Raw genomic sequence first — 25,652 nt, forward strand, 5'->3', positions numbered from 1 at the left:
CTCCCGCTCATAAAAGTAAAAGAGCATTCCCATATTGAAACAGCAGAATATTTAATGGTTTCCCTACCGCATGCTATCACCGACTTCACAGAAACCATGATCAAAACAGCTCCTACATGTCATGGCCCATCACGGTCGCCCGTCCAACTCAGTCTCACAAGATATGTGGAAACCCCGTGGAATTGCAACTCTCAAGTGACCATGAGAGCTGGAACCAGTTATCTAAATAATGACGGATGTTTTCTTTCACAATGTCATGGGATTCCAGGAAGTCCTCAACAAAGACCTTTATAATGACATGGGTTTTATGGTCCCCGGTCGAGTTGTTTCAGAGAATATGGTCAGAAATAATAGCAAGCACCATAATAGAGAATGCCACGTAGTTATTTCAGTGGTGTATAGATAACAGACCGCTGCCTCGATCGCTGAGGCCTATCTTCCCAAGGCCTGTGACGCCTATCAGCTCAAAGTCCTTTTAACCGTCAATTTGGTCCTTTATTCACTGAAGGGAAAACTTATAGGGAGGGCATGGCAATTGTGAATATGACAGCTCCTTAGATGTCTTTGGCCTTCGCATAGCAGTCAGCACCAACATGGTGGCTGTATGATTGTTCAGGTTGAAATGATTGGTGGAGTCAGGCGAACTGTCCAACCAATGGGTGGAATGGAATGTTAAAACACACACACACACACACACACACACACACACACACACACACACACACACACACACACACACACGTATTATTATATGGATAATAAAATGTCTCTTTACTTCTGTGAGAAGTCTCCAAATGTCTCCAACCTCAAATCCAAAATCCAATGAGATGTGCAAGTTCTTCATCGCGCGCGCCTTTCCCACTTCCATTGTGACTGGTGCACCGGATTGCAGCCGTAATACTGCCAGACAGCCGGCTTTACAACCTTCTGAGAATACAGCCGGAGAAAGGATCCCATTTACGTCGACCTACCATCCCACCAACATTCGAGTCAGGAACATCATCCAAAGGAACTCCAAGCTTTTACCGAACAATCCTTAAACCACGTCGAGTTTCCCCACAGCCGCCTCTCATTTCTTTCAAGTGGGACAGAAATTCCCTGCTCTAAGGACCTTTACCCTCTGACCTCCTACCAGGAATGTTAAAGTGTTCACGGAACTGCTGTAACACCTGCTGTTTCATCAAGACAAAAACTTCAATCTGAGGACTCAAAAGCAATCTTAAAGTCGTGGACCATTTAATCTGCACTTCATCGATGGAATCACATGCACTTTGTGAAAGGAGATCTACATCCGTGAGACTGAGCGAAGACTGGCTGATTGCTTCCTTGAGCACTGGCTCGAAGTAGGAACCAATGGTCGGATCTCTCCAAGTTGGTCGTTCGACGCTTCAATCTTACCAGACATTCGTTCAACCACAGACAGTCTCCGGTACCTTTCTCCACCTCTGCACCATGGACAGTTGTACGTTCAAAGAGGGAAGTCTCATCTTCGGGATCGGCACATTGGCTCCCAATGGGATTACCGAGTACTTTTCATGCACTTTCACATCCAGTCTCTTACAACCTTTCACTCCTTTCTGTTTCTCTGTTTTTTTTTTCTCCACATTTACTTTATTGTGCTTCATTTTATTTATCTACCTCTTTTTTTCTTCTTCTTCTCCCTCCTCTTCTCTCTCCTGCTCTTCTTTTCCTTTCTCTGACACAATCACCTATGACTCACTGCCATCCTATATGAACCTTCATCCCTATGGGGTATACAAGATGGACACCACAGGGACTTTCACGTACCTGGAATTTGAAGGAGGTGGGTTTGGGGTGGATTAACGGGGGTAGAAAAGATCAAGGTTTTGGATGGGGGAAGATAAGAGGTGATTGTGAAAGGCTGTTTTGAAGACCTGGAGGGAGGAGTGGGATTGAAGAGAGTGTTGCAGTTTGTTCCAGAGTCGGAGAGATCATTGATGAAAACCAGAAAAAGAACAGGGTCCGGAACGCTGTCTTGAGGAACTCCAGCCTGGATAGGAAGAGGGGATTACAGAGTTGGGATGGGTGGCTATTATTATTCCATGTTTGCAAAAAGATGGATGTATATGGAGTTGTCATTGTTAAGTGGATGACACATCACACAGTCAGATATTAGATGGTTGTCGAAGGGAAAGCATAGTCAGTGGTGTGCCATGGGGTCGGGCAGTGTTGGCACAAAACACGAGCAGTGGGAGGTGGGGCTCGTGACATAAACAGCAATGCTGCCATGGTGGTGGGGTCTGGCCTGTCATACAGAAACGAGAACAACCAGGGAGCGATGCAGATGAGTCAGGAGGAGCATCACGTGAAGGGAACGTTTATGTGAACAATACAATGGCCAAAACAGCAATGGCAACCTGCAAGGAGTGACGCATGACAATGGGATGGAGTCACCGAAATGTTTGAGGTCAAAAATGTTTTGGAGGGGATGGGAGAGCACGGAGGTGTAACACAGGTGAGGGGCAGGATAGGGGAAGGAGAACACTGGTGAAGGGCAGGGAAGCAGAGGCAAGGTATTGATGAGGAATGGGAAGCTGGCACGGAGCTGTCATTTTACATTTATTTGTAAAAATTTCTGAAAACATCTTTTCACTTTGTTATTATGGGGTATTTTGTGTCGATCGGTGAAAAAATTTAAATTTAATCCATTTTAAATTCAGACTGTAACACAACAACAAAATGTGACATAAGTTGAGGGATGTGAATACTTTCTGAAGGCAGTGTATCTGTCATACCCTCATATCAGTGTATCTGTCATACCCTCATATCAGTGTATCTGTCATACCCTCATATCAGTGTATCTGTCATACCCTCATATCAGTGTATCTGTCATACCCTCATATCAGTGTATCTGTCATACCCTCATATCAGTGTATCTGTCATACTCTCATATCAGTGTACCTGTCATACCCTCATATCAGTGTATCTGTCATAGCCTCATATCAGTGTATCTGTCATACCCTCATATCAGTGTATCTGTCATACCCTCATATCAGTGTATCTGTCATAGCCTCATATCAGTGTATCTGTCATACCCTCATATCAGTGTATCTGTCATACCCTCATATCAGTGTATCTGTCATACCCTCATATCAGTGTATCTGTCATACCCTCATATCAGTGTATCTGTCATACCTTCATATCAGTGTACCTGTCATACCCTCATATCAGTGTATCTGTCATACCCTCATATCAGTGTATCTGTCATACCCTCATATCAGTGTATCTGTCATACCCTCATATCAGTGTATCTGTCATAGCCTCATATCAGTGTATCTGTCATACCCTCATATCAGTGTATCTGTCATACCCTCATATCAGTGTATCTGTCATACCCTCATATCAGTGTATCTGTCATACCCTCATATCAGTGTATCTGTCATACCCTCATATCAGTGTATCTGTCATACCCTCATATCAGTGTATCTGTCATACCCTCATATCAGTGTATCTGTCATACCCTCATATCAGTGTATCTGTCATACCCTCATATCAGTGTATCTGTCATACTCTCATATCAGTGTACCTGTCATACCCTCATATCAGTGTATCTGTCATAGCCTCATATCAGTGTATCTGTCATACCCTCATATCAGTGTATCTGTCATACCCTCATATCAGTGTATCTGTCATAGCCTCATATCAGTGTATCTGTCATACCCTCATATCAGTGTATCTGTCATACCCTCATATCAGTGTATCTGTCATACCCTCATATCAGTGTATCTGTCATACCCTCATATCAGTGTATCTGTCATACCCTCATATCAGTGTACCTGTCATACCCTCATATCAGTGTATCTGTCATACCCTCATATCAGTGTATCTGTCATACCCTCATATCAGTGTATCTGTCATACCCTCATATCAGTGTATCTGTCATAGCCTCATATCAGTGTATCTGTCATACCCTCATATCAGTGTATCTGTCATACCCTCATATCAGTGTATCTGTCATACCCTCATATCAGTGTATCTGTCATACCCTCATATCAGTGTATCTGTCATACCCTCATATCAGTGTATCTGTCATACCCTCATATCAGTGTATCTGTCATACCCTCATATCAGTGTATCTGTCATACCCTCATATCAGTGTATCTGTCATACCCTCATATCAGTGTATCTGTCATACCCTCATATCAGTGTATCTGTCATACCCTCATATCAGTGTACCTGTCATACCCTCATATCAGTGTATCTGTCATAGCCTCATATCAGTGTATCTGTCATACCCTCATATCAGTGTATCTGTCATACCCTCATATCAGTGTATCTGTCATAGCCTCATATCAGTGTATCTGTCATACCCTCATATCAGTGTATCTGTCATACCCTCATATCAGTGTATCTGTCATACCCTCATATCAGTGTATCTGTCATACCCTCATATCAGTGTATCTGTCATACCCTCATATCAGTGTATCTGTCATACCCTCATATCAGTGTACCTGTCATACCCTCATATCAGTGTATCTGTCATACCCTCATATCAGTGTATCTGTCATACCCTCATATCAGTGTATCTGTCATACCCTCATATCAGTGTATCTGTCATAGCCTCATATCAGTGTATCTGTCATACCCTCATATCAGTGTATCTGTCATACCCTCATATCAGTGTATCTGTCATACCCTCATATCAGTGTATCTGTCATAGCCTCATATCAGTGTACCTGTCATACCCTCATATCAGTGTATCTGTCATACCCTCATGTCAGTGTACCTGTCACACCCTCATATCAGTGTACCTGTCATACCCTCATATCAGTGTACCTGTCATACCCTCATGTCAGTGTACCTGTCATACCCTCATGTCAGTGTACCTGTCACACCCTCATATCAGTGTACCTGTCACACCATCATATCAGTGTACCTGTCACACCCTCATATCAGTGTACCTGTCACACCCTCATATCAGTGTACCTGTCACACCCTCATATCAGTGTGCCTGTCACACCCTCATATCAATGTACCTGTCACACCCTCATATCAATGTACCTGTCACACCCTCATATCATTGTACCTGTCACACCCTCATATCAATGTACCTGTCACACCCTCATATCAGTGTACACATCATGAATTGATCAATCATTCAGTAATTCATCCTCATTGGCTCTTTTCTTCCACAGACTCGATCACAACAACATTTCCAATGCTGAGGCCTTTGGAAAAGCTTTGGAAAAGAACTCCAGCCTGACCCTGTTACAGTAAGTACTACAGTGTCCATCTTTCCCATGATCCACAAGGTACTGGGGGTTCCAGCATGCCTATGTGCCCACAGGTAGTACTAATTACACAGCTCTAGGCAGATTTGTTCACCTGAATATGGACGGACACACAATGGCCTCGAGTCTGTTCGACAGACGCCGTGAAATGTCTAATTTCCACCTTGTAGATGCAGATGAGACAGCCAGCTTTACATCCCTCGCAAGTTACACCACAACTGCAGTTTTAATTACATCGGGCTCCAACGAACCAAAGTGGCACTGGCAGGATGGCCTAGCCCCAGGTCCTCGAGGTATGCATGCCCTCACAATTTTAAAAGTGATTCTTCACCATTGAGAGATGGGGCCCCAAAAAAAAAATATATATATATATATAAATATATATATATCAGGATATCTGAAAAACAGTTGTGGATGGATTCGGACTAAACTTGTTGGTTGAGTTGGAAGATGACAAGAACAAGCGGATGAGGTTTTGGTCCAGGTTTGGATCCACATCGTAAACGGTTCCTCCTGGAGGTGGGATGCACTCCACCGAGCGCTGCTGCACTCTTCTCTCCCCCTCATTGTCAATAAAACTTCCTTGGGTTTTTATCAAACCAAGTACTGCACATTCATTTCTGCGATGTCGTTTGTTGTGGTGCTGATGGCGATCGTTTCTCTTTTGATTTGCACCAATTGTCTCTTGTTCTTTCTCTTTTTTTGATCTCGTATTTGTTTTATTATCCGAACTTTATCTTCGATGGATGAGTAGTGTCGCAGCAAAACCTCCAATGTTGATTTTTACTTTTACAGGTGTGTTTTATGTGTGGGTTTTCTGAGTGTTCCATCTGTTCTTTATACGAGCTCTCGTTGGTCCATGTGTTGTTTTGTAATCAAAGGTGTTGTGGTATTTCACTGAATCGCATTCATTTTATTTACTCCTCCGGTTTGTGCTGCTAATCGTCTTTCTCGGTGTCATAACAGTATGGATGATAATGTGTCATAACAGTATGGATGATAATGTGTCATGACAGTATGGATGATAATGTGTCATGACAGTATGGATGATAACGTGTCATGACAGAATGGTTAATAATGTGTCATGACAGTATGGATGATAATGTGTCATAACAGTATGGTTAATAATGTGTCATGACAGTATGGTTAATAATGTGTCATGACAGAATGGTTAATAATGTGTCATGACAGAATGGTTAATAATGTGTCATGACAGTATGGATGATAATGTGTCATAACAGTATGGTTAATAATGTGTCATGACAGTATGGTTAATAATGTGTCATGACAGAATGGTTAATAATGTGTCATGACAGAATGGTTAATAACGTGTCATGACAGTATGGTTGATAACGTGTCATGACAGTATGGTTGATAATGTGTCATGACAGTATGGTTGATAATGTGTTATTCCCTCAAAATGCCGTTCTTTTGTTTGCAGTCCAGAGCTGGGTGTAGCATCATTTGCTGGGGTGTGGTTGTGATGCAGTGCCCCCTGCAGGTTAGAGTAGGAATTTTGAATTGGTTCAGGGTGCCATGAATTGTGTTCTTCAATTGTCACCGATAGTTTAGCTGTAATACTGCTTGTTCATGTCATGTAACTCGATTCTCTCCCCCCCCCCATCTCTATTCCAACTACAACTCCAGCCTCAGCAACAACCATTTGCAAGATGGGAGTGGATTGGCCTTCGCAAATGTCTTAGCAGTCAATTCTACACTCAAAGAGCTGCAGTGAGCTTTCTTTGTTTTTTCCGACAAATTATCCATTCCTGCTTTCCACTGTCCCCTCAGTTAATAATGATCCATCTGTTCATTTCACTTCTTCAGTAATTATTACAAACCAAACATCATATTATTCTGCAGGTACCTCCACTCCTCCCCCCCCCCTGGGCCCCCTCCAACTACCCTATCCTCCCTTTTATCCCTTAAACACTTTCTATTATTTTTCTTCATTTTTTCACTTCCCTTTTCCACCGAGGCTGACAGCATGGCCAAGAGGTACGCACACTCGCCTCCAAGCTTGGGTTCGAACCCCGACCCAGCGATGAACTGTTATCCCGGTGTTTCACAGACAGGGTGATTCCTCAATGTGTGATCGTCCCTCGAATGGACATTAACCGGGCGTCCCGTCCCCCGGCATTAGTCGGTGGACGTTAAAGATCCCATGGTGTCCTTTGCGAGGGGTAGACGAGCTATCGCTAGCACCATGGCCAAAAATTCCAGAAAATAAATTTCTGCTGTAACCTCACGTGTTCCCCCTGTTGGCCTGACTCAAGGGAACGAAGTGCAAAGGGGTCACTCGAGGAGGACAAGATCCCTCAACAACCTAAAGAATCCTTTCGATAAACACGCGGTTCGAGGATAGAAATCCACATCAGTTTTGGTGCCGTGACTCGGATTCGAACCGAGGTTGCTGCGGCCACAACGCAGAGTACTAACCACTATACGATCACCGATGGAAGTCGGTGTGTGGGCCCCTTAGCTGGGCATGCATTTTGGCATTGTAGATGTAGTCGTAGTCGTAGTAGTACTAGTTGACATTTCAACTAAACAAAAACTTCTCGTTTGAACCGTGTGGTGCGAATGTTCCAAGTCTATAAATGGTTTGCTAATTCTGTAAGTTTTCCCCACCCAGAGCCCTTACTTCCATGGAATAGGGTCAAACCACAGACTGTCACGTCATGAAGTGTGTCCTGTGAGGTTTAAGTGACGTGAGACTGGATTGCTGATGTCATTGGTGTTCGTTCCGACATCATTGAGATGTTCACGAAAGCCATTTGTAAGTCGGCGTCCAGTTTCACTGACGTACAGTTTGATGAATGTACCTGGCTGGAGATTTTTGAAGGTAATGGTGCCTTCGATAAGGAAGTTTCTCAAACTTTTGTCCCGTTTGATGAATGAAAGGATTGGTGGTTGAGAGGAGATAGAAGGTGTATCTGTGTCCTCATGTGGTATCTGAAGATTTTTCGAGATGATCCTTTCAACTGCAACATTGTTGGGATGATAAACCAAGGTGAGAGATATGCAGTGATCATTAGCTGGTTGGATGTTTTCTTTTGAAGAAGACTGTCTGTCAGTGTGGAGGACACGGTTAAGAGCCTTTTCCACCGGTGAAGTTGGGAAGACCCGGTTGTTGAAGACCTGATGCATTTATTTGGCTTTCAAAGTGAAATCCGTATCGTCGCTGCAGAAACGGTGGAGCCGTAGATATTGGGAAGACGGTATGGAGTCTTTGACATGAGAGTGATGAGATGACGAATCGAGTCGATAGCAATGATAACCAGTGGGTTTGTTACATGCAGTCATGGTTTAAACCGATATGTGCGATGGAAATTTTAATATCCAGAAATGTGACGGAAACATCAGAAATCCTCCGTGTCCAGTTGAGAACTGGGTGAAAAGAGTTGACAGAGGTGATGAATTGTTCAAGTTCAAGTTCAAATCTGCTGCAGGAGGTGACGCCGATGTGATCACCCATGTAGTGCCCAAATAAGTCTGGTGTTGGACCATCATTTTTTCCTCCTCTTCCCTTTACTATGCTTCTGCCCTGCCTTGCCCACAATACGCCTCCACCTCCCTCTGTCCTCAGTTTTCTGCTACCAGTGAACTGACCCACGCGCAAATGGTTCGGCGGACGAGCCCTCCGTTACAGCGGGCACACAGACGATCCTACGGATCGTCTGATACTCGCTGTGGCATCAAAGCTGACCCTCTTGTGAGGGCCGGATCCGTTGTGCTGATGGAAGGTTGCCCAACGGACGATTGCAAACTGTGTGAAGACCTTGGGGCAGCTTCGGGGCCGATGGAAGTCGGTGCGTGGGTTACACACGCGCACCCCAATCCAGAAGTCCTTCACCACCTCTTGGAAATCTTCACCCAGGTTTCAGTATGGGCGATGCTACTGAGCATGGCAAGTATGGCAGGGAAGCAAGAAGGGAGGGAGGGAAGGGGCCCAATCCCACTTGGGTGCGAGTGGAACCGGGGATTGGCCCAACCCCACCATTCGGCGGCACTGGGGTGGGACTGATGTTCCGCCGCACCCTCCAAGCACCCCTACCACATAGATGTCCCTCCTCACACAACCCTCCCATCTCAACTTCATAAATCTGTTCTTCAATGCATCTAAGAAAAATATTTGTGTCGCTTGGACCCATTTTTGTGTCCATGGCAACACCATTGATATGTTGGGAGAAGTCATTGGAAAATGGAAAGTCATCCCATCAATGTTACAGTTAAAAGAATCATCTCGAATAGATACCGCATGAGGACACAGATACAGCTTCTATCTTCTCTCAACCACCAATCCTTTCATTCAAATGGGACAAAAGTTTGAGAACTTTCTTTATCAAAGACACCATTACCTTGAAACCTCCAGTACAGCCAGGTACGTTCAAAGCTCTTAGCCACAGAAATGTTCCCGATTTGTTACGAGCATCCAAGTTCTCCACCCAGAGTGAAGGCACAAATCTGTGTTCAGGGCCTCCACCACCACCTGCAAGTTCTATGATCCATTTCTTATGACTGTATTTTTTGCAGTTCAACCAAATATTTTTATTTGTGTGTTTTAGCTTCATTCCAAGATTAAACCTTGAACATTATTTCTTCTCGTTTCCCCCCAAACTCAGCCTGATGCAGAACAACATGACGGATGCCACACTTATTCGAATGGCTGACATCCTTGATGACAAAAACCGCAGCCTCACCTTGCTCTGGTGAGTCGATGATAGTTGAATGAATTGAGCTGTGAGTGATTTGGTGGAATGAGCAATGAATGATTTTGATAGAATGACTATAGGGCTTTTCATCTACGGAAAGCATTTTCGTGCCAATCATAAACTACCCGGGGGGGGGGGGGAGGGGGCATTGAGGACAACCAGTATGAGTATCGACTTGTCCCACATTGACACCATAGGCCCTTACACATCACCCCCTTACACATCACGCCCTTACACATCACGCCCTTACACACCACGCCCTTACACACCACGCCCTTACACATCATGCCCTTATGCATCGCCCTTTACACATCACGCCCTTACACATCACGTCCTTACACATCACCCTTACACACCACACCCTTACACACCACGCCCTTAAACATCACGCCCTTACACATCACGCCCTTACACATCACCCTTTATACATCACGCCCTTACACATCACGCCCTTACACATCACGCCTTACACACCACACCCTTACACACCACGCCCTTACACACCACGCCCTTACACACCACGCCCTTACACACCACGCTCTTACACATCACCCTTTATACATCACGCCCTTACACACCACGCCCTTACACACCACGCCCTTACACACCACGCCCTTACACATCACGCCCTTACACATCACGCCCTTACACACCACACCCTTACACACCAAGCCCTTACACACCACGCCCTTATATTTATGCATGGTGTTGGCTTAATGGTTAGGGTGGCGGGCTTTGTATCCTTGGGTCCTGAGTTCAAATCCCGCTCAGCTGTTGAATTAATGTCAGGTGGGGTTAACTCGACCTGTCATCCTTCCGAGGTCAGCAAAATGAGTGCCAGCATGCTGGTGTACTGTGTCGGAGCGGCGACCCGTCCAGGATTGTGCCCAATAGCCAAGGAGACTGCTTCGGCAGCACCAACGTTCTGCACAGAGTATGGTCCCAAGCTCCTCTCCTCCTCCTTATACTTTCCACCCTGTTTCACTCCAGCTTCTTTCCTCGTGATCTTATCGTTTGGAAATCCTTCACAGTGTCCCGCTTTGCCAAAACTGAGCCCTTCCACAATTCAAGAGGAATGTCACAAATTTATTCTGTGCTGTAGCCCCACCTCGAGTGGTTTGGATTTGTGAAGGATGAACTCCATTAAAAAAATTACACACACACACACACACACACACACACACACACACACACACACACACACACACACACACACACACACACACACACACACACATTCATACACACATGCACATATACATACACACCTATACATATAAACACATACACATATACATATACACATATACATACCTATACATATAAACACACACAAATACATATACATATTCATATACACATACACATACACATACACATATACATATACTTACACACATACAGACATTATACACATACATGTACACACATACATTATACATATACAGTTGTGGTGCCGGGTTTGGTGGCGAGGACGACCGCCAGATGGAGCAGCTGGACCGTCTGCCACCGAACACCGGAATCGAAGGTCATAATCCTCGAACAACTCCGAAGGTCACGGGTCACCCAGTGGACCGTGGACGCCAATATTTTGACGGCGTGGGGTAGGGTTAATTGTCTAATTCCAATTTACCTAAGTACCCACGCCGTCTAACTAACGGGGAAGCCACACCCTCGGCCGACTTTGTCCGAACCGAGTCGCTGCTACCGACTCGATCCGGCGAAACCGAGCGGGGATTACCAAAGCCGCCGGACTAAATGAACAATTTACGGCACAAATGGCCTCCCTATTTCTCAAGCCCGAACCATGCTCGGCCATTGAAAGAAAACACGGACAACAAACTGGAACATTTAACAGGGGATTTATTTTACAGTAATCGGGAAGGAAGACACAGAGCAGACTTAATCACGAATATGCAGGAAAATGTACAATGGAATCACTTAAACGGTTCTACTTACAGACTGGCCACAGACAGACACACACACACCCAAAAAGAAATGGACCTCGCGGGTCTTTATTCGGCCATTCAGCTCGGATGGAAGGCGAGCTGAGGATCAGAATCTGGCCGGATACCTGGCCGCCTCGTGCGGTTTCACCGACTCCAACCCATCACGGTGGGACTCGAACCCACGACCCAGAATTCAACGAGCCCACGATCCTGGCTGCCACGAATGACGATGTGAGCACCACGGAACACCTCCGCCATGACCACCACCACCATGAGGAACCCGAAAAAGGCCGCAGACCAGACCAAGACAGCAGACGACGACGACGACTGCAGACCAAAGACCAATGAGCAAAAAGCAAAGAGCAACGACTGCAGACCAACGAGCGGACCTCACCCCCGACACGACCACCTTTCTTATCCTCCCCCCCCTCGCGGGTGGAGGGATCCGCTCTGAGGTAACTCGCCTCCGGATTGGTCGGGGGGGGGGTGGGCGTCATCGGGCGATTTCGTGTCCTCCCTCATTGGACGAGGCGAACATCCCATCTGGCTGGGGTGGGGCTGGTTCTGAGGTGATCTCTCCCCCGATTGGACGAGGGGAATCCCCATCTGGCTGGGGCGGAGTCGGCCCTGATGCGAGGGAGCTCCGCCCATGTCCGTAGCCTTGAACACGTGGGTTATGGTGCCGTGGTGTGAAGTGAATTGATATAGAAAACTAACGAGTAAATAACTCGCAGCACATACACTTAATCACCCATTAAACATAGGGATGGGACCCTAACTATAAACACATACTTATCAAAATTACTGAACTCCGGGGACTCTGGCTGTTCTGTGCAAATGGCTTCCAGATTCGTAACAATACATATTGTTGTGGTTGACGAAATTCACAAACCACCATTCAGGTCCCTTAGGTGAGATATCTCTGTAAGTATATGTGTAGTTAGGCCCAAACCCGTTGTCTAGAGGGGATAAATGTCATTCACTCGGGCTGCGACTCTTCAGGATAGCCGTTTTTCTTTTACTATCTTTATTTTGGACCAGCCGCCATTACTACCACCACCAACCACAACGCCGCTTCACAACAACAACCACCAACCACAACGCCGCTTCACAACAACAACCACCAACCACAACGCCGCTTCACAACAACAGCCACGACCTTTACCGTCACAACTCGCCACCATCGCATCACCGTCATTCCCACGCCACTTGTGGGCGCCGATGCTGGACTCGTGCGGGGCGCGCACCGAGCAGCGTGTTCAGAGACATCACAGACTTTCCGAAGAAAAACGGATCAAAAACGACTCACGCCCACTTCTGTTCCGTCCTATCGGCGAGCTGGGGCGATTTGGCCCCGCCTCCAGGGCGTTGGAGTGAGGACGCTAGATGCAAATTCACGGATCAAAAAGCATTCATGCCCACTTTTCCTCGGTCCAATGGGGAGCCAGTTAGAGAGGTGAAGGGTCGGAGGCAGAGGGTCAAAGGTGAAGGAGCGAAGCCACGGGGCTTATATAAACGGCCGCGCTCGCCAAACAGTTGCAGTTGGAAGTTCGGAGGGGAGAAGTCAAGAGTGAAGAGTTGGGACGAGCCAAGAGAGGAGACGGAGAGGGCGATTAGACGGAGCTGTGGAGAGGTGGCGGCGGCGAAGGCGGACGAGGGGGTGCTCGCGTCGGTGCCGGGAGCTGCAGAGGGAGAGGCCGGCGGCGCGACCGAGGTCGAGGTGGAGACGCTCGTCGCAGGACCCGAGACAGGGTGATATCCTCCTCCCCCCCGAGCATCAACAACCCCCTCCTGTTTCCCCCCGCGCTGAGATAGTGCGACAAGGGGGCCCCTTTCCCACCCCCTACCAGACACTGTCCGCGAGGCCCGCGGAGTTGAGGCGCCACAGCCGCTTTGCGTCTCATCATCAGACGGGTAGGCCCGACACGGTCTCGGCCCCAGGCCCGCCTACCCCCCTCATCCTGGAGGGTGGTTCTTTTTCTTTTGCTTTGGGTATCTGTGTTGTCGGCGCCGTCTGTGAAGTAAAATTGTATAAGTGTTGCCGTGTGCTCGGTAGTCGGATAGCTCTGCATTGTCTTCTTCTTTTACATGTGCTTTTGGTGGAATTATATATGTGTGCTTTCCGTTCATCGCGAAATAAATGTGCTTATTGTTGAACTGTTTTCCCGCTTCGCTTCGTCTTTTCTTTCATTGAATCTCCATCTTGCTTCACGTAAAGGGTTGGTCGTGGGCTAAAACGCCCGATAATTAATCGAACCGTCGAGGCCGATGAATAACACCGCTCGGTTATCCCGATAGTACGGAACGGGTCGCTTAAAGTGGCCCGTGTCCGAAGTCGACCTGCGGCAAGGTGCGATCGCCCGGTCTACCCTCCGTGTGGGTACTTAGGTAGGTCGAATTTGGCGAGCAACCCTATCCCACGCGGGGGCCGATTGGCACGATCGCGGTGAGACCGAAAGGCCAACCCGTGACTAGTTCCCGGCGTTAGTCCGAGAGGGTCACGACTGGATTGTCCGTCCGGTGGGCGACGTGCCGCGATTCGAGTTACGTGGCCGTCCGCACGCCGGCGGGCGCGAATCCGCAACAATATATACATATACATGTACACACATACACATGTACATGTACTTTTATATATTATTGATAATGATAATTTATATATTAATGATAATTTATATATTATAATATATAAATATATATATATATATATATATATATATATATATATATATATATATATATATATATATATATATATATATATATATATATATATAAAACTTCCAATTGCAATGCAATTGTTCAAATAGGCTTTTACGTGGAACATTCTAAACAGGTATTGGATGTGACTTAATGACGTAACAATACCAACTATCATCTTGTCGTCATTCAGCATGTCGTACAACAAGGTGACCGATGTGGGAATGGAAAGATTTTCACAAACCCTGCGCAAGAACCAGAAACTTCGAGAGCTGCAGTGAGATCCGCACACCCTTACACACCAGATGGTTCAGCACCCATTTAAAATCACCTTGTGTGTGTGTGTCGTTGCGTTTTTTTTCGCTCGTTTAATATTTCTTTCATTTGAAACTTGAAGCACTTGTTTTCTTCTGCAGTCTAAGGAACAACCACTTGAGTCATCGCAGCCTGCAGCACATTTTGGATGCCCTGAAGGAGAATGCGGGTATCGAGAAGATATGGTACAGTATGCTACTGTATGCTGCAGAGCAAATGAATGAAGGCCCAAGCCATTGGTTAAATCACTTGACAATATATATATATATATATATATATATATATATATATATATATATATATATATATACACATACATACATACATACACCGGGTGTAGTGGCGTGCGCCTGTAATCCGGCTACTCGGAGGCTTGGGTTGGAGGATCGCTTGAGGACGGGGATCTGCACTGGGCCGAGCTATGAGAGGGTGTAAGGCAGCCCCGAATCATGGCGAAACTCAATCCTTATCCCTGTGTCGTAAGAGGTGACCAGGGTTGCGTCAGGAAGGGCATCCGGCATAAAACCTATGCCAAATCAATATGCGGATTATAACGGATGATCCGCTGGGGCGACCCCGAAAGGGAGCAGCCGAAAGACGAACAACAACAACATATATATACATACATACATAGTATATATAAAGAAAGACCCACCCACATCTTTCACGTATGAATGGAGGGAATAGCCAATCAGCTCTCACCCCATCGACTACACTCAGGTGGCTAGGATTATATAAATGATTGACCCTCCCACAATCCTCGAGCCAAAGTAGCTGCATAAAGCAACCCAAGAAGACTTACACAAGGTAAGTGCTAAACGCTATTTCAAACCATTCCCAGAGTTCCTCAACAACTATAAAGACGTTCACCCTTGGTACACACATGAGAATCTCAATGCTATACACTCCCCACAGCTACCGGACCGGTTTCATCACTTATTGGCGAATCATCAATGATCGAGTAGACAGCAATGCATACCAATGAGGCTCCGAAGCATGTACCACGTGCAAACGTCAAAAGTGCAGCACTTACCTTTCAGCACTTAACAGCTTAGCACTTAACAGCTTAGCACTTACCTTGTGTAAGTCTTCTTGGGTTCTTTATGCAGCTTCTTCAGCGAGAGAGGTGTGGGAGGGGTCAATCATTTATATAATCCTAGCCACCTGGGTGTAGTCGATTAGTTGAAAGCTGATTGGCTATTCCCTCCATTCACAGGTGAAAAATGTGGGTGGGTCTTTATTTATTTTTATATTGACTGCTTTTGACATTTGCACGTGGTACATGTTTGGGAGCCTCGTTGGTATGCATCGCTGTCTCCACGGTCGCTGATGATTCACCAATAAGTGATGAAACCGGTCCGGTAGCTGAGGGGAGTGTATAGCATTGGGATTCTCATGTGTGTACCATGTGTTTTTTGTCAGGTCAGGTTCGATCTGTGACCTGCTACAGGTACCATGTAAACCTGTACTAACCTGTTCCATGGTCGGGTTGTCGGCGACTAAACCGTCTCCCCCACCAGGTTTTCTGGTGAGGAGGGTGTTTGGATATGGACACCCAGCAGGATTAAAAACAAAACCTGTCAAAGGGCGGAGGAGCTCCTTGTGAGCCAACGGCCATCCATATCTAGTGCCCAACTGTGTCTGCGGACGTCCTCCTGCAGTTGGGTTACTTCTTATCAGGAGGTTGGTGGCAGGATTTGCACTCCGGCCACCGTAAAACGCTTCATTCCGCAAAACGCAAAAACGCAAAAAAATCTGAAAACCCACTCCGTGGGAGTACCTCCTGTGCAGCTTCCCTTCGCAGGGCAGCTCACCGGATGATGGGATTGGGGCAAAGCCTTCGGGACCCCCAATCTTTGATAGGAGGGAAACCACGGGGTAACATCCCTGGGTCAGATTGCGGGAGAGTGTGTCGGAGTGGTGCTGAGGTGTCGTCCACCAGACGGCGGTCTCCTTGGGTTAACCTGAGGCGGTCCCTTCGGGTGGGTGCCTGGAATGTCCTATCCCTAAGAGAGGATGATCACCTGTCTCTGTTATCATCTGAGCTCAAGCGTTTGGACATCGGGATTGCAGCTCTCTCTGAGGTTCGGAGACCGGATTGCGGCGAGATAATGGTGGGTGGTTACACCTACTATTGGTCTGGTCGCTCTGATGGTTACCATACCCAAGGAGTTGCTGTAGCTGTGTCCAATAAGCTGACCCCAATGATAATTGAGGTAACACCGGTCAACGAGCGTATTATGAGATTAAGGATTCGTCACTCCTTAGGTGTCATTTCCCTGGTCTCTATTTATGCTCCGACTGAGGCGAGTGATCTTACCGTGAAGGATGCATTCTACGCCACACTCGAGTCTGTGGTTGATCAGTGCCCCAGACGAGATACACTTCTAGTCTTGGGGGATTTCAATGCATCGACTGGAACTGATAGGGATGGTTATGAGGTGTGTGTTGGTCCCCATGGGTCAGGAACTATGAACCAGAATAGCACTAAGTTCCTTGACTTTGCAAGAAGTCATGGACTTAGGGTGGCTGGTTCATGGTTTCAGCGCCCACAAGCTCATCGCTGGACTTGGTATTCCAACGCTGGCGGTGTGGCAAAGGAGATTGACCATGTCCTCATTGACGGTCGTTGGAGGATGATCCAGAACTGCAGGGTCTACCGGAGTGCTCAGTTCCTCAATACTGACCACAGGCTTGTTGTAGCAACTCTAAAGCTGCACCTTAAATCCTGGAGAATGGTACCATCCCAGCCTAGGCTGGATGTTGCCAAGCTCAGGGATGAGAGAGTAGCTGAGGAGTTTGCGAACAGGCTGAGTGGACACTTGGGGGTCTGGGTGCTTTGGGGGTCCTGAAGAGTTGTGGAGCACCTTCAAGACCACCGTCCTTGATGTTGCCGGTGGATGCCTTGGAGTTCACCGCAGGGCAAAGAAGAATTTTGTCTCTCAAGGGACACTGGATACCATTGACCAGAGTCGCAGGGCCAGGCTGAATGGCAGAGCTGAGCTGTTCAGGGAGCTGAGGCGTAAAACTGTACGTGCACTGAGGGTGGACAAGGAGGCCTATGTGCGAGGAATCTGTGAGGGGGTAGAGCATCACCTGTGGACAGGTGATTCTCGTCCCGCTTACAGGGGAATTCGCGCATTACGTTCATCCAAGCCCATCCCTCGGAGCACTGCAGTTCGAGCAGAGAGTGGTAGGCTCTTGACAGAGGAGTCTGAAGTGAAGGCCCGCTGGGCCGGTTACTTTGAGCGGATGTACCAGGCTGATCCCCCAGCTGTCGAGTTGGACGTCAAGGGTGTTACAATCCCTGTTGCTGACCCTCGAATCAACTGTGGTCCACCATCGCTTGTGGAAACACGGGCTGCGGTGAACCAGTTGAAATGGGGCAAAGCTCCAGGGATCTGTGGCATCCATGCTGAACTTCTCAAGGCTGGTGGAAATGCTGCACTCGCGTCGTTGCATGCAGTTTTGTGCTCTGCCTGGAACACAGGCATCATCCCAACTGACTGGAAGAGGGGCCTTGTTGTCCCTCTCTGGAAAGGGAAGGGTGATCGCCAAGACTGCAACAACTACCGAGGGGTGACGCTGCTCTCAGTGCCGGGCAAGGTCTTTGCTCGGATAATTCTTGATAGGGTTCGCCACCATCTGCTTGAGCACCAGCGTCCAGAGCAGTCAGGCTTTACACCAAAGAGGTCAACGATTGACCGTATCCTTGCTCTTCGTGTCCTCACTGAACGCAGACGAGAGTTTCGGCAGGGGCTGCTTGCAGCCTATGTTGATCTCTGTAAAGCGTTCGATTCAGTGAATCGGGATGTCCTCTGGAGGATTCTTGGTCTTCGTGGGGTGCCACCGAAACTGATCGATCTGATGTCTGAACTCTACTCTGGTACTGAGAGTGCTGTGAAGTGTGGTGGTACCGCCTCTGACTTATTTCCAGTTGTTACTGGAGTTCGTCAGGGATGTGTACTTGCCCCCACACTTTTCAGCACTTGTATGGACTGGATTTTTGGGAGGATGTCGGAGAGATCAAGTTGCGGTGCATCGTTTGGCAATGTCAAGATCTCGGACCTTGATTTTGCAGATGATGCAGTCATCTTTGCGGAGACTTTAGACATCCTCTTGGGGGCCCTCGAGGTGCTGAATGAGGAGTCGGAGCCGTTGGGATTACGGATTTCTTGGGTCAAAACAAAGATCCAGGCTTTCGGTGACATCTTGGATGCTGCTGTCCTGTCTGTGTCTGTTTGTGGTGAGGATGTTGAGGTCGTGGATAGATTCACTTACCTTGGCAGTGATATTCATGTCTCCGCAGGTTGTGAGCCGGAGGTCAATAGACGTCAGGGTCGGGCCTGGGGAGTCATGGATTCACTGGATCATGGGGTGTGGCGCTGCCGGTACCTGTGCGGGAGGACGAAAGTCCGAGTCTTCAGGTCCTTGGTACTTCCAGTCTTGCTCTATGGGTGCGAGACTTGGACTTTGACCAAGGATCTGAGACGGAGACTTAATTCCTTTGGTACCAGGTCTCTTCGGAGAATCCTTGGCTATCGCTGGTCGGATTTTGTGTCCAACGAGCGGTTGCTGAGAGAGACTCGGATGAGATTTGTTACCTGCATAGTCCGTGAGCGTCAGCTGCGGCTGTATGGACATGTGGCTCGTTTTCCTGACGCTGATCCTGCTCACCAGATTCTCTCAGCGAGGGAGTCTCATGAGTGGAGGAGGCCAGTGGGCCGACCACGTGCCTCATGGTTGCAGCAGGTTGACCATCATCTCAAGGAGATGGGGATGGGCCTGGCATCTGCCTGGGGGATGGCCAGACGGAGGCCCCTGGAGTACCGGCGGAAAGTGGACGCAGCGACGCGCTGTTCTGGCACATGCTCCCATACCTGACCTGACCTGACCATGTGTGAACGTCTTTATAGTTGTTGAGAAACTCTGAGAAGGTTTTGAAACAGCGTTAGCACTTACGTTGTGTAAGTCTTCTTGGGTTGCTTTACGCAGCTTCTTCGGCTCGATGAGTGTGGGAGGGTCAATTATGTATATATGTTGTTCATCTTTCGGCTGCTCCCGTTAGGGGTCGCCACAGCGGATCATCCGTTATGATCCGCATACTGATTTGGCACAGGTTTTACGCCGGATGCCCTTCCTGACGCAACCCTGGTCGCATCTTACGACACAGGGATCAGGATTTGGGTTTCACCATGATTCCGGGCTGCTCTACACCCTGCCCAGTGCAGAGCCCCCGTCCTCAAGCGATCCTCCAACCCAAGCCTCCGAGTAGCCGGATTACAGGCGCACGCCACTACGCCCGGTCAATTATGTATATATATATATATATATATATATATATATATATATATATATATATATATATATATATATATATATATATATATATATATATATATATATGTACTCGTAATAGGTATCCACTACCATCATTTACCATGTTGGGGGGAACATCAGGCGACGCCCTCATTTTATTTTTTTTCTCCCCTCCCCTCACTTTTTCACCTTTATTTCTCTCCACCCGCTTGAGCGTAAAACTTTAAACATATGAGCGCCTACCCTTGGAGAATTTTTTTTAACACTAAAAAACATTTAAAGCGGCTGAACAGGTCAAGGCGAAACTTTAAGTCTGGTGTTGGCTTAGCGGTTTGCGTGGTGGCTTGGGATCCTAGGGTCCTAAGTTCCAGCCCCGTTGGACGCTGAATTAACAACAGGGGGTTGACTCAGCCTGTCATCCTTCCGAGGTCGGCGTAATGAGTCCCAGGATACTGGAAATAGGGGCACTGCATCAGTGGCATATCCACGCCCTAACCAATGATGCAACCAGCGGCCAAAAAGGCTGCACACAAAGGGAAGGAGTGTTGACGGATATATTAAATCTTGTATTGGTGTGGCGCAAGCATGATGGGCCGAATGGCCTCCTCATGTGCATAATTTCCTTTCCTTGTAATCCTTTACACGTATGACCGCCTATCCATGAGGGACAAAAGGTTCACACATATTACATCATAAGTCACATGATTTGGCAGCCATATTGATTCACCCTAAAACTAATAAAAAATCTTCTTCTCCAGAACGGCTGAACAGATCAAGGGGAAACTTCACAAAAATGCTCTCCAAGCCATGAGTGTACAAGTTTGTTGAGGAATAAATGATGGGTCACATAGTTTGGCAGTCATATTGGGTTGAAGAAAATATTACATAATGTTTTCTCTGGAACCGCTTAATCGATCGAAGTGAAACTTCACATTTATGATCGAGTAGTGATGGGGAATTCGTATTTTTAATTTCTACTTGATCGGATACATGGTCTGGCAGCCAGAATTATTTGATTTTTTTTGGGCTGAGCTCTTTTTAATTTTTATTTTTTATTTATTTTTGAATAAGGCTCACTTGGGCGTTGTTTGATGGGTTTGAGTGTAGAGGAGTAGTAGCTGAAATGCGAATCCTGTCCATGTTCCTCCTGATGACTTCATCTTTGCTTTTTGCTTGTTTGAGCTCCGAATGACTCCAATGCAGGACTGTCCCTCCATGATCTTCCATTTGATTTGAATGGAATTTATTTTAATTCCATTCTAAATTCAACTGAATAATAATAAAACCTCATGGATCAGGGTCAGGTGTCCAATCAAAGTGGGATGTCTTGGTACCCAGTCATCACTGCCAGCAGTTATAAAGTGGCAGTTCAAATTATGTCTCTTATTAATTACGAAACACACCAGTACACAAAAACCAGATGCTCTAAGGCTCTATTTACTGGTTTATGACTCTGCAAATGGCATGTTGATATCATGAGTTAAGCTTGTATTGAAAAGATGGAGTTTTCAGATAATGTATGGAATCTCCATTAAACATTTCCACTGCAGTTTAACCCTAAAATTGACTGATCCTGGTTTTCCTCTGACAGGATCAATGTGAACGACCTTACACATCTACATATGGAGGAGATGTGTGCAGGTGAAGAGCGCATCAAATGCACTTTGGCTGCTTACTCGTGAAACTACAAATGTAAGTTGCACAGGAATGGCCTTCGATTATAATAGTTGAACCTGATCGGCAAACGGTGTCCAAGTCCGAGTCCTTAATTTTCCAAATCACAGTCGATCAAAATCCTCTAAATGTTTAAAAAGACAAGAAAAGGATGTAAACATAATTAGAAGAAGGACATGCACTGGCCTGTCTATTTATCACCTCCGCCACTGAAAGCGGACGGAGGTTAGTTTTCACCCATCTGTCGGTTTGTTTGTCTGTGAGTACGATACCTCAAACAGTTATGGACGGGTTCAGACAAGACTTGGTGGACAGGTTGGGTATGTGACAAGGACGAATTGGTTAGATTTTAGTGAAGATCCGGACGCAGATATGAGCTTAAAAAAAAAAAAGTGATAAAGTGATTCTTCACCATTGAGAGAGGGGGCCCAAAATGATATACTGCATATCATGCACGATATGTCAAAAAGTTGTGGACGAGTTAGAACAAAACTTGGTGGATGAGTTGGTTAGGTGACGAGAACAAGCCGATTAGATTTTAGTTCAGGTCCTGATTCAGCCTATCAATGGGATACAAAACCTAAACTGTTCAGCCTGGCGGAGGTTTGTGCTCTATACCGAGTGCTGTTCTAGTTTGCTGTTCTAGTTTGCTGTTGTATTGCCTTGAACGAGATACCGAGTTGTCTGAATTGGTCGGTATTCTGTGATTTCAAGGATTAGTATCCTGCAAGACTATAATCGTCTGTCGCTTTAGTAGCTTTCCTTGTCTGACATACTTATAAACGATTGTTTGACATCAATTGCTCACCGTTACACAATCACCACGATGATGTATGCTTTGTCCATCCCCCATAACTTGCTCACATCAAGTCGTTCATCTCCAGGCCTGTTGTGTTTTTCAGGTGTCATTGGGAGATTGCCATTATCCTGGATCCTTCTGAGATGACGGTAAATTCAAGGTTGAACGGAGACTGTCCATTCTTTGTTTCCCCTTGTCATTCATGTCTCCCTCGTTCCATTTCACTGTTTTCCTCTTTTATCCACGACAAACTGTGTCTATAAAGCTGTGTATCTGCTGTTTCCCCCTCCCAAGCCATTTCCCCCTCCCAAGCTAGTCTCATTCTTCTCCTTAACTTCAGTCTTACTTCGTCTTCAACTATGTGATCCCTATGTTAAACATCCTGTCGTACCAACCCATGTGCTTCCCCAGTTTATTGTTTATTTTTCTCATTTCCACTAACTACACTAATTGTGAACAATGTGGCATGTGCTTTGTTTACCTCGGTGTTAAATACTGTGGAATGGTGTTTTTTTTGGGGCGGTGGTGGGGGGGGTTGATCGATAGATCAACTGTGAACAATAGACCAGCCTCTGAAAAGGTTATACCCCCCTCCTTGTAAATTGTGCCACACCAGGAAGCTTGCGGGCTTGCCTCGCGCAATTTGTACGTGTGGGCCAACTCAGAAATTGGGTTGAGCTGAGCCACATATAACTTAATTTGGTGGCAGACCTCCCTGGTGGTCTGCACCCATCGTGCTGCAGGCTGAGCCACAGTCTCGGACTGAGTGGCTGGGCCCTGGAGGCAGTTATGGTTCACGAAGGACTCTCGAATCTTTAATGGCTATCAACCAATGCTGGCAGGCAGGTGGGTTGGAAGCCTCTTGTTGAGGTTTAGGGACCACTCAGCAAGTGATGACCCACCATGCTGGCCTGGTGCTTCGGTCTGGTCCTCTTGTGACAGCACCACCAGTCCATGGGGTTATCAAATTGTGTTTTCGTGTTTACATTAGGCTATGTTAGGCTAAAGCGACTCAATTTATGATTCCTTTTTGGTGTTGTATTTTGAAGCCATTACTTTTCTTCATGTTGAAGATTGGAACAGAAAATGTTAATGGTGGTGGAAGTTCGCTCTGCCAGGTTCAGATGAAACAACTTATTGAAGTAAAATGATCTTGACATGACCTTGTTACAAGAGACCCATGCTGTGTTCAGGCCCGGTGGCGAGTAATCACAGATAAGGGGTGTTTCATTAGTAACGGCTCCTCATGTAAGGGAGGTACTAAGTTTATTTTAGGGAATAATTTTCAGCCATCGTCCATTCAATTTAGAAACATTATTGATGGTCATCTTGCCTCTGTGACTTTTTTTATTATTATTATTATTATATCGGTGAGGTCAAGTTTCCAATTCTCGATGTGTCCTCTTCAAGCAAAAGTGACGAACAGATTTCTTTTTTCGGTGAATGGAGGAACCAAGCTGTTTCATCAATGCTTCATGTGACCAAAATGTGCCAGGACCCCAACTATGCATTGCAAAGCTCTTTGTGTAGTACCATACATATTAAGAAGCTGGACATGTGCAACGTCGTGCTGTACGTATCGTCAAGGCCCCTCCACCGCAATTTGATATCGACCCCCCACCACACAGAGGAACTGTAGCAGGTCTGGGTACGATGTACAGACTACACACAGAGCAAGCTCCAGCACTTCAGAAATCCATGCTGCCTCCATCATGGACTCTAATAAGGTCCCACCAGAACAAGTGCCTCCTTTGGAATTTATGCTGCGCAGGGTCTTCCTGGCAAGATGGAGAGTGGTCACTGGTCACTTGCTCAGTACGATCGTTCTTGTATGCCCACAATAATACCTGTGGGTAACAGCTTAACAGACACCACTGCCGGTATCGCAACAACATCCGAGACTCAGGATTTCTGCTGCAGAGCACCCAGATATCTTAAAGCCGAATGTACTTATAATATCGTTGGTTTTTTTTCGTTTGCATTTTTGATAACTTGTTTTCATGGTATAAGTGGGCACTGATTTCTATTTGTGAGTACTTATTCGTTTAAAAAATATATATATTACAAAAAAAATCATCTCCATGATGTTTGGCTATTAGAGCACCCTCGTGAACAGTCTTGCACAACAATCACATCTAACTTGAGAGGTTTGGTCATATCTACGTAAACTGTGATTTATTTATTGCATGGGGTTTGTAAAAGCGATGTCGTGCCTTCTGGTTTCTCTGATCACTCCCTCACTCGAGCGGTTATTTGACTTACCAAAGCATGTTCAGGAAGTTCACCTTGGGAATTTAATAAAAGTTTACTGGAACACTTTAACTTCATTCAAGCTTTTGAATGTTTCCGCACGGGTTTGTTGGAACAGAAGCCGGGCTATTCCGTAAACCCACCTGTGTGATGGGATGTCGTGAAAACCCAAATCAAAATGCTGTCAAAAATATCAGCGTTTTTTTTTTTTTAAAAAGGGTTGATTATTATGGAACGGTAGAATGACTGCAATCAAATATTTCATCCACAGAAGGTTCTACGACAACAAAATAATAATAATGTGAACAATGTGGTGACTTTCTCCATTGCGATTGGCAGACTCATCTGTCACTGTCACCCAATCGGCGATTGAACTTCTCATTGAGGGAATATTTCTCCAAAATCTATTTGATGGAGCATATAAGATTCTGTCGGTGTCCTCTATATCCGTCGTCCACTGGCGATGTGCAAAGATGGACGTTTCCATCTCGAAGGACCCATCACCTTGGAAGAACTTGGCATTGCCCTGCACAGCCTTGCTATTGGGAAAGCACCAGCTTTGGACGGACTTACAACTGGATTTTTAGCACTTCTTGGTCCCAAAGTCTTGAACGCAGCTGCCAGCTTGGAAAGCTCCATCAGATTTGCTGATGAGCCATCCCTGCTCTCATCCCGAAGA

The 25,652-nt window shown here is 46.3% G+C and overlaps 2 protein-coding genes across 3 annotated transcripts in view; one reads left to right on the forward strand and one right to left on the reverse strand.

The window, feature by feature from the left end:
* Positions 1 to 6: 6 nt before the first annotated feature.
* Positions 7 to 25,652, reverse strand: part of LOC147013600 (uncharacterized) — a 42,344-nt gene continuing 16,698 nt past the window's right edge. For both annotated transcript variants that reach the window (XM_085855541.1, XM_085855539.1), the window contains one exon: positions 7 to 2,011. In XM_085855541.1, the coding sequence (XP_085711667.1) occupies positions 1,840 to 2,011 (172 nt within the window). In that variant the 3' untranslated portion in view covers positions 7 to 1,839. The remainder of the gene's footprint in view (positions 2,012 to 25,652) is intronic.
* On the forward strand, positions 5,135 to 25,045 carry LOC147013601 (uncharacterized). The gene is made up of 7 exons (XM_085855547.1): positions 5,135 to 5,234; positions 6,900 to 6,983; positions 9,878 to 9,964; positions 14,810 to 14,893; positions 15,033 to 15,116; positions 21,842 to 21,942; positions 22,827 to 25,045. Exons 3-6 carry the CDS (start codon positions 9,882 to 9,884, stop codon positions 21,930 to 21,932), a joined length of 342 nt encoding a protein of 113 aa, XP_085711673.1. The 5' UTR covers positions 5,135 to 5,234; positions 6,900 to 6,983; positions 9,878 to 9,881; the 3' UTR covers positions 21,933 to 21,942; positions 22,827 to 25,045.

Source organism: Eptatretus burgeri, chromosome 14 (assembly GCF_056783735.1).
Source record: "Eptatretus burgeri isolate ZD-2024b chromosome 14, Ebu_testis_v1, whole genome shotgun sequence".
Classification (NCBI taxonomy): Eukaryota; Metazoa; Chordata; class Myxini; order Myxiniformes; family Myxinidae; genus Eptatretus; species Eptatretus burgeri.

Coding starts and splice junctions, on each gene's coding strand:
- LOC147013601 (XM_085855547.1), top strand. CDS start 9,882: ATGCAGAACAACATGACGGATGCCACACTTATTCGAATGGCTGACATC. Junction 9,965..14,809: donor CGCAGCCTCACCTTGCTCTG/GTGAGTCGATGA, acceptor GTCGTCATTCAG/CATGTCGTACAACAAGGTGA. Junction 14,894..15,032: donor CAGAAACTTCGAGAGCTGCA/GTGAGATCCGCA, acceptor TTTCTTCTGCAG/TCTAAGGAACAACCACTTGA.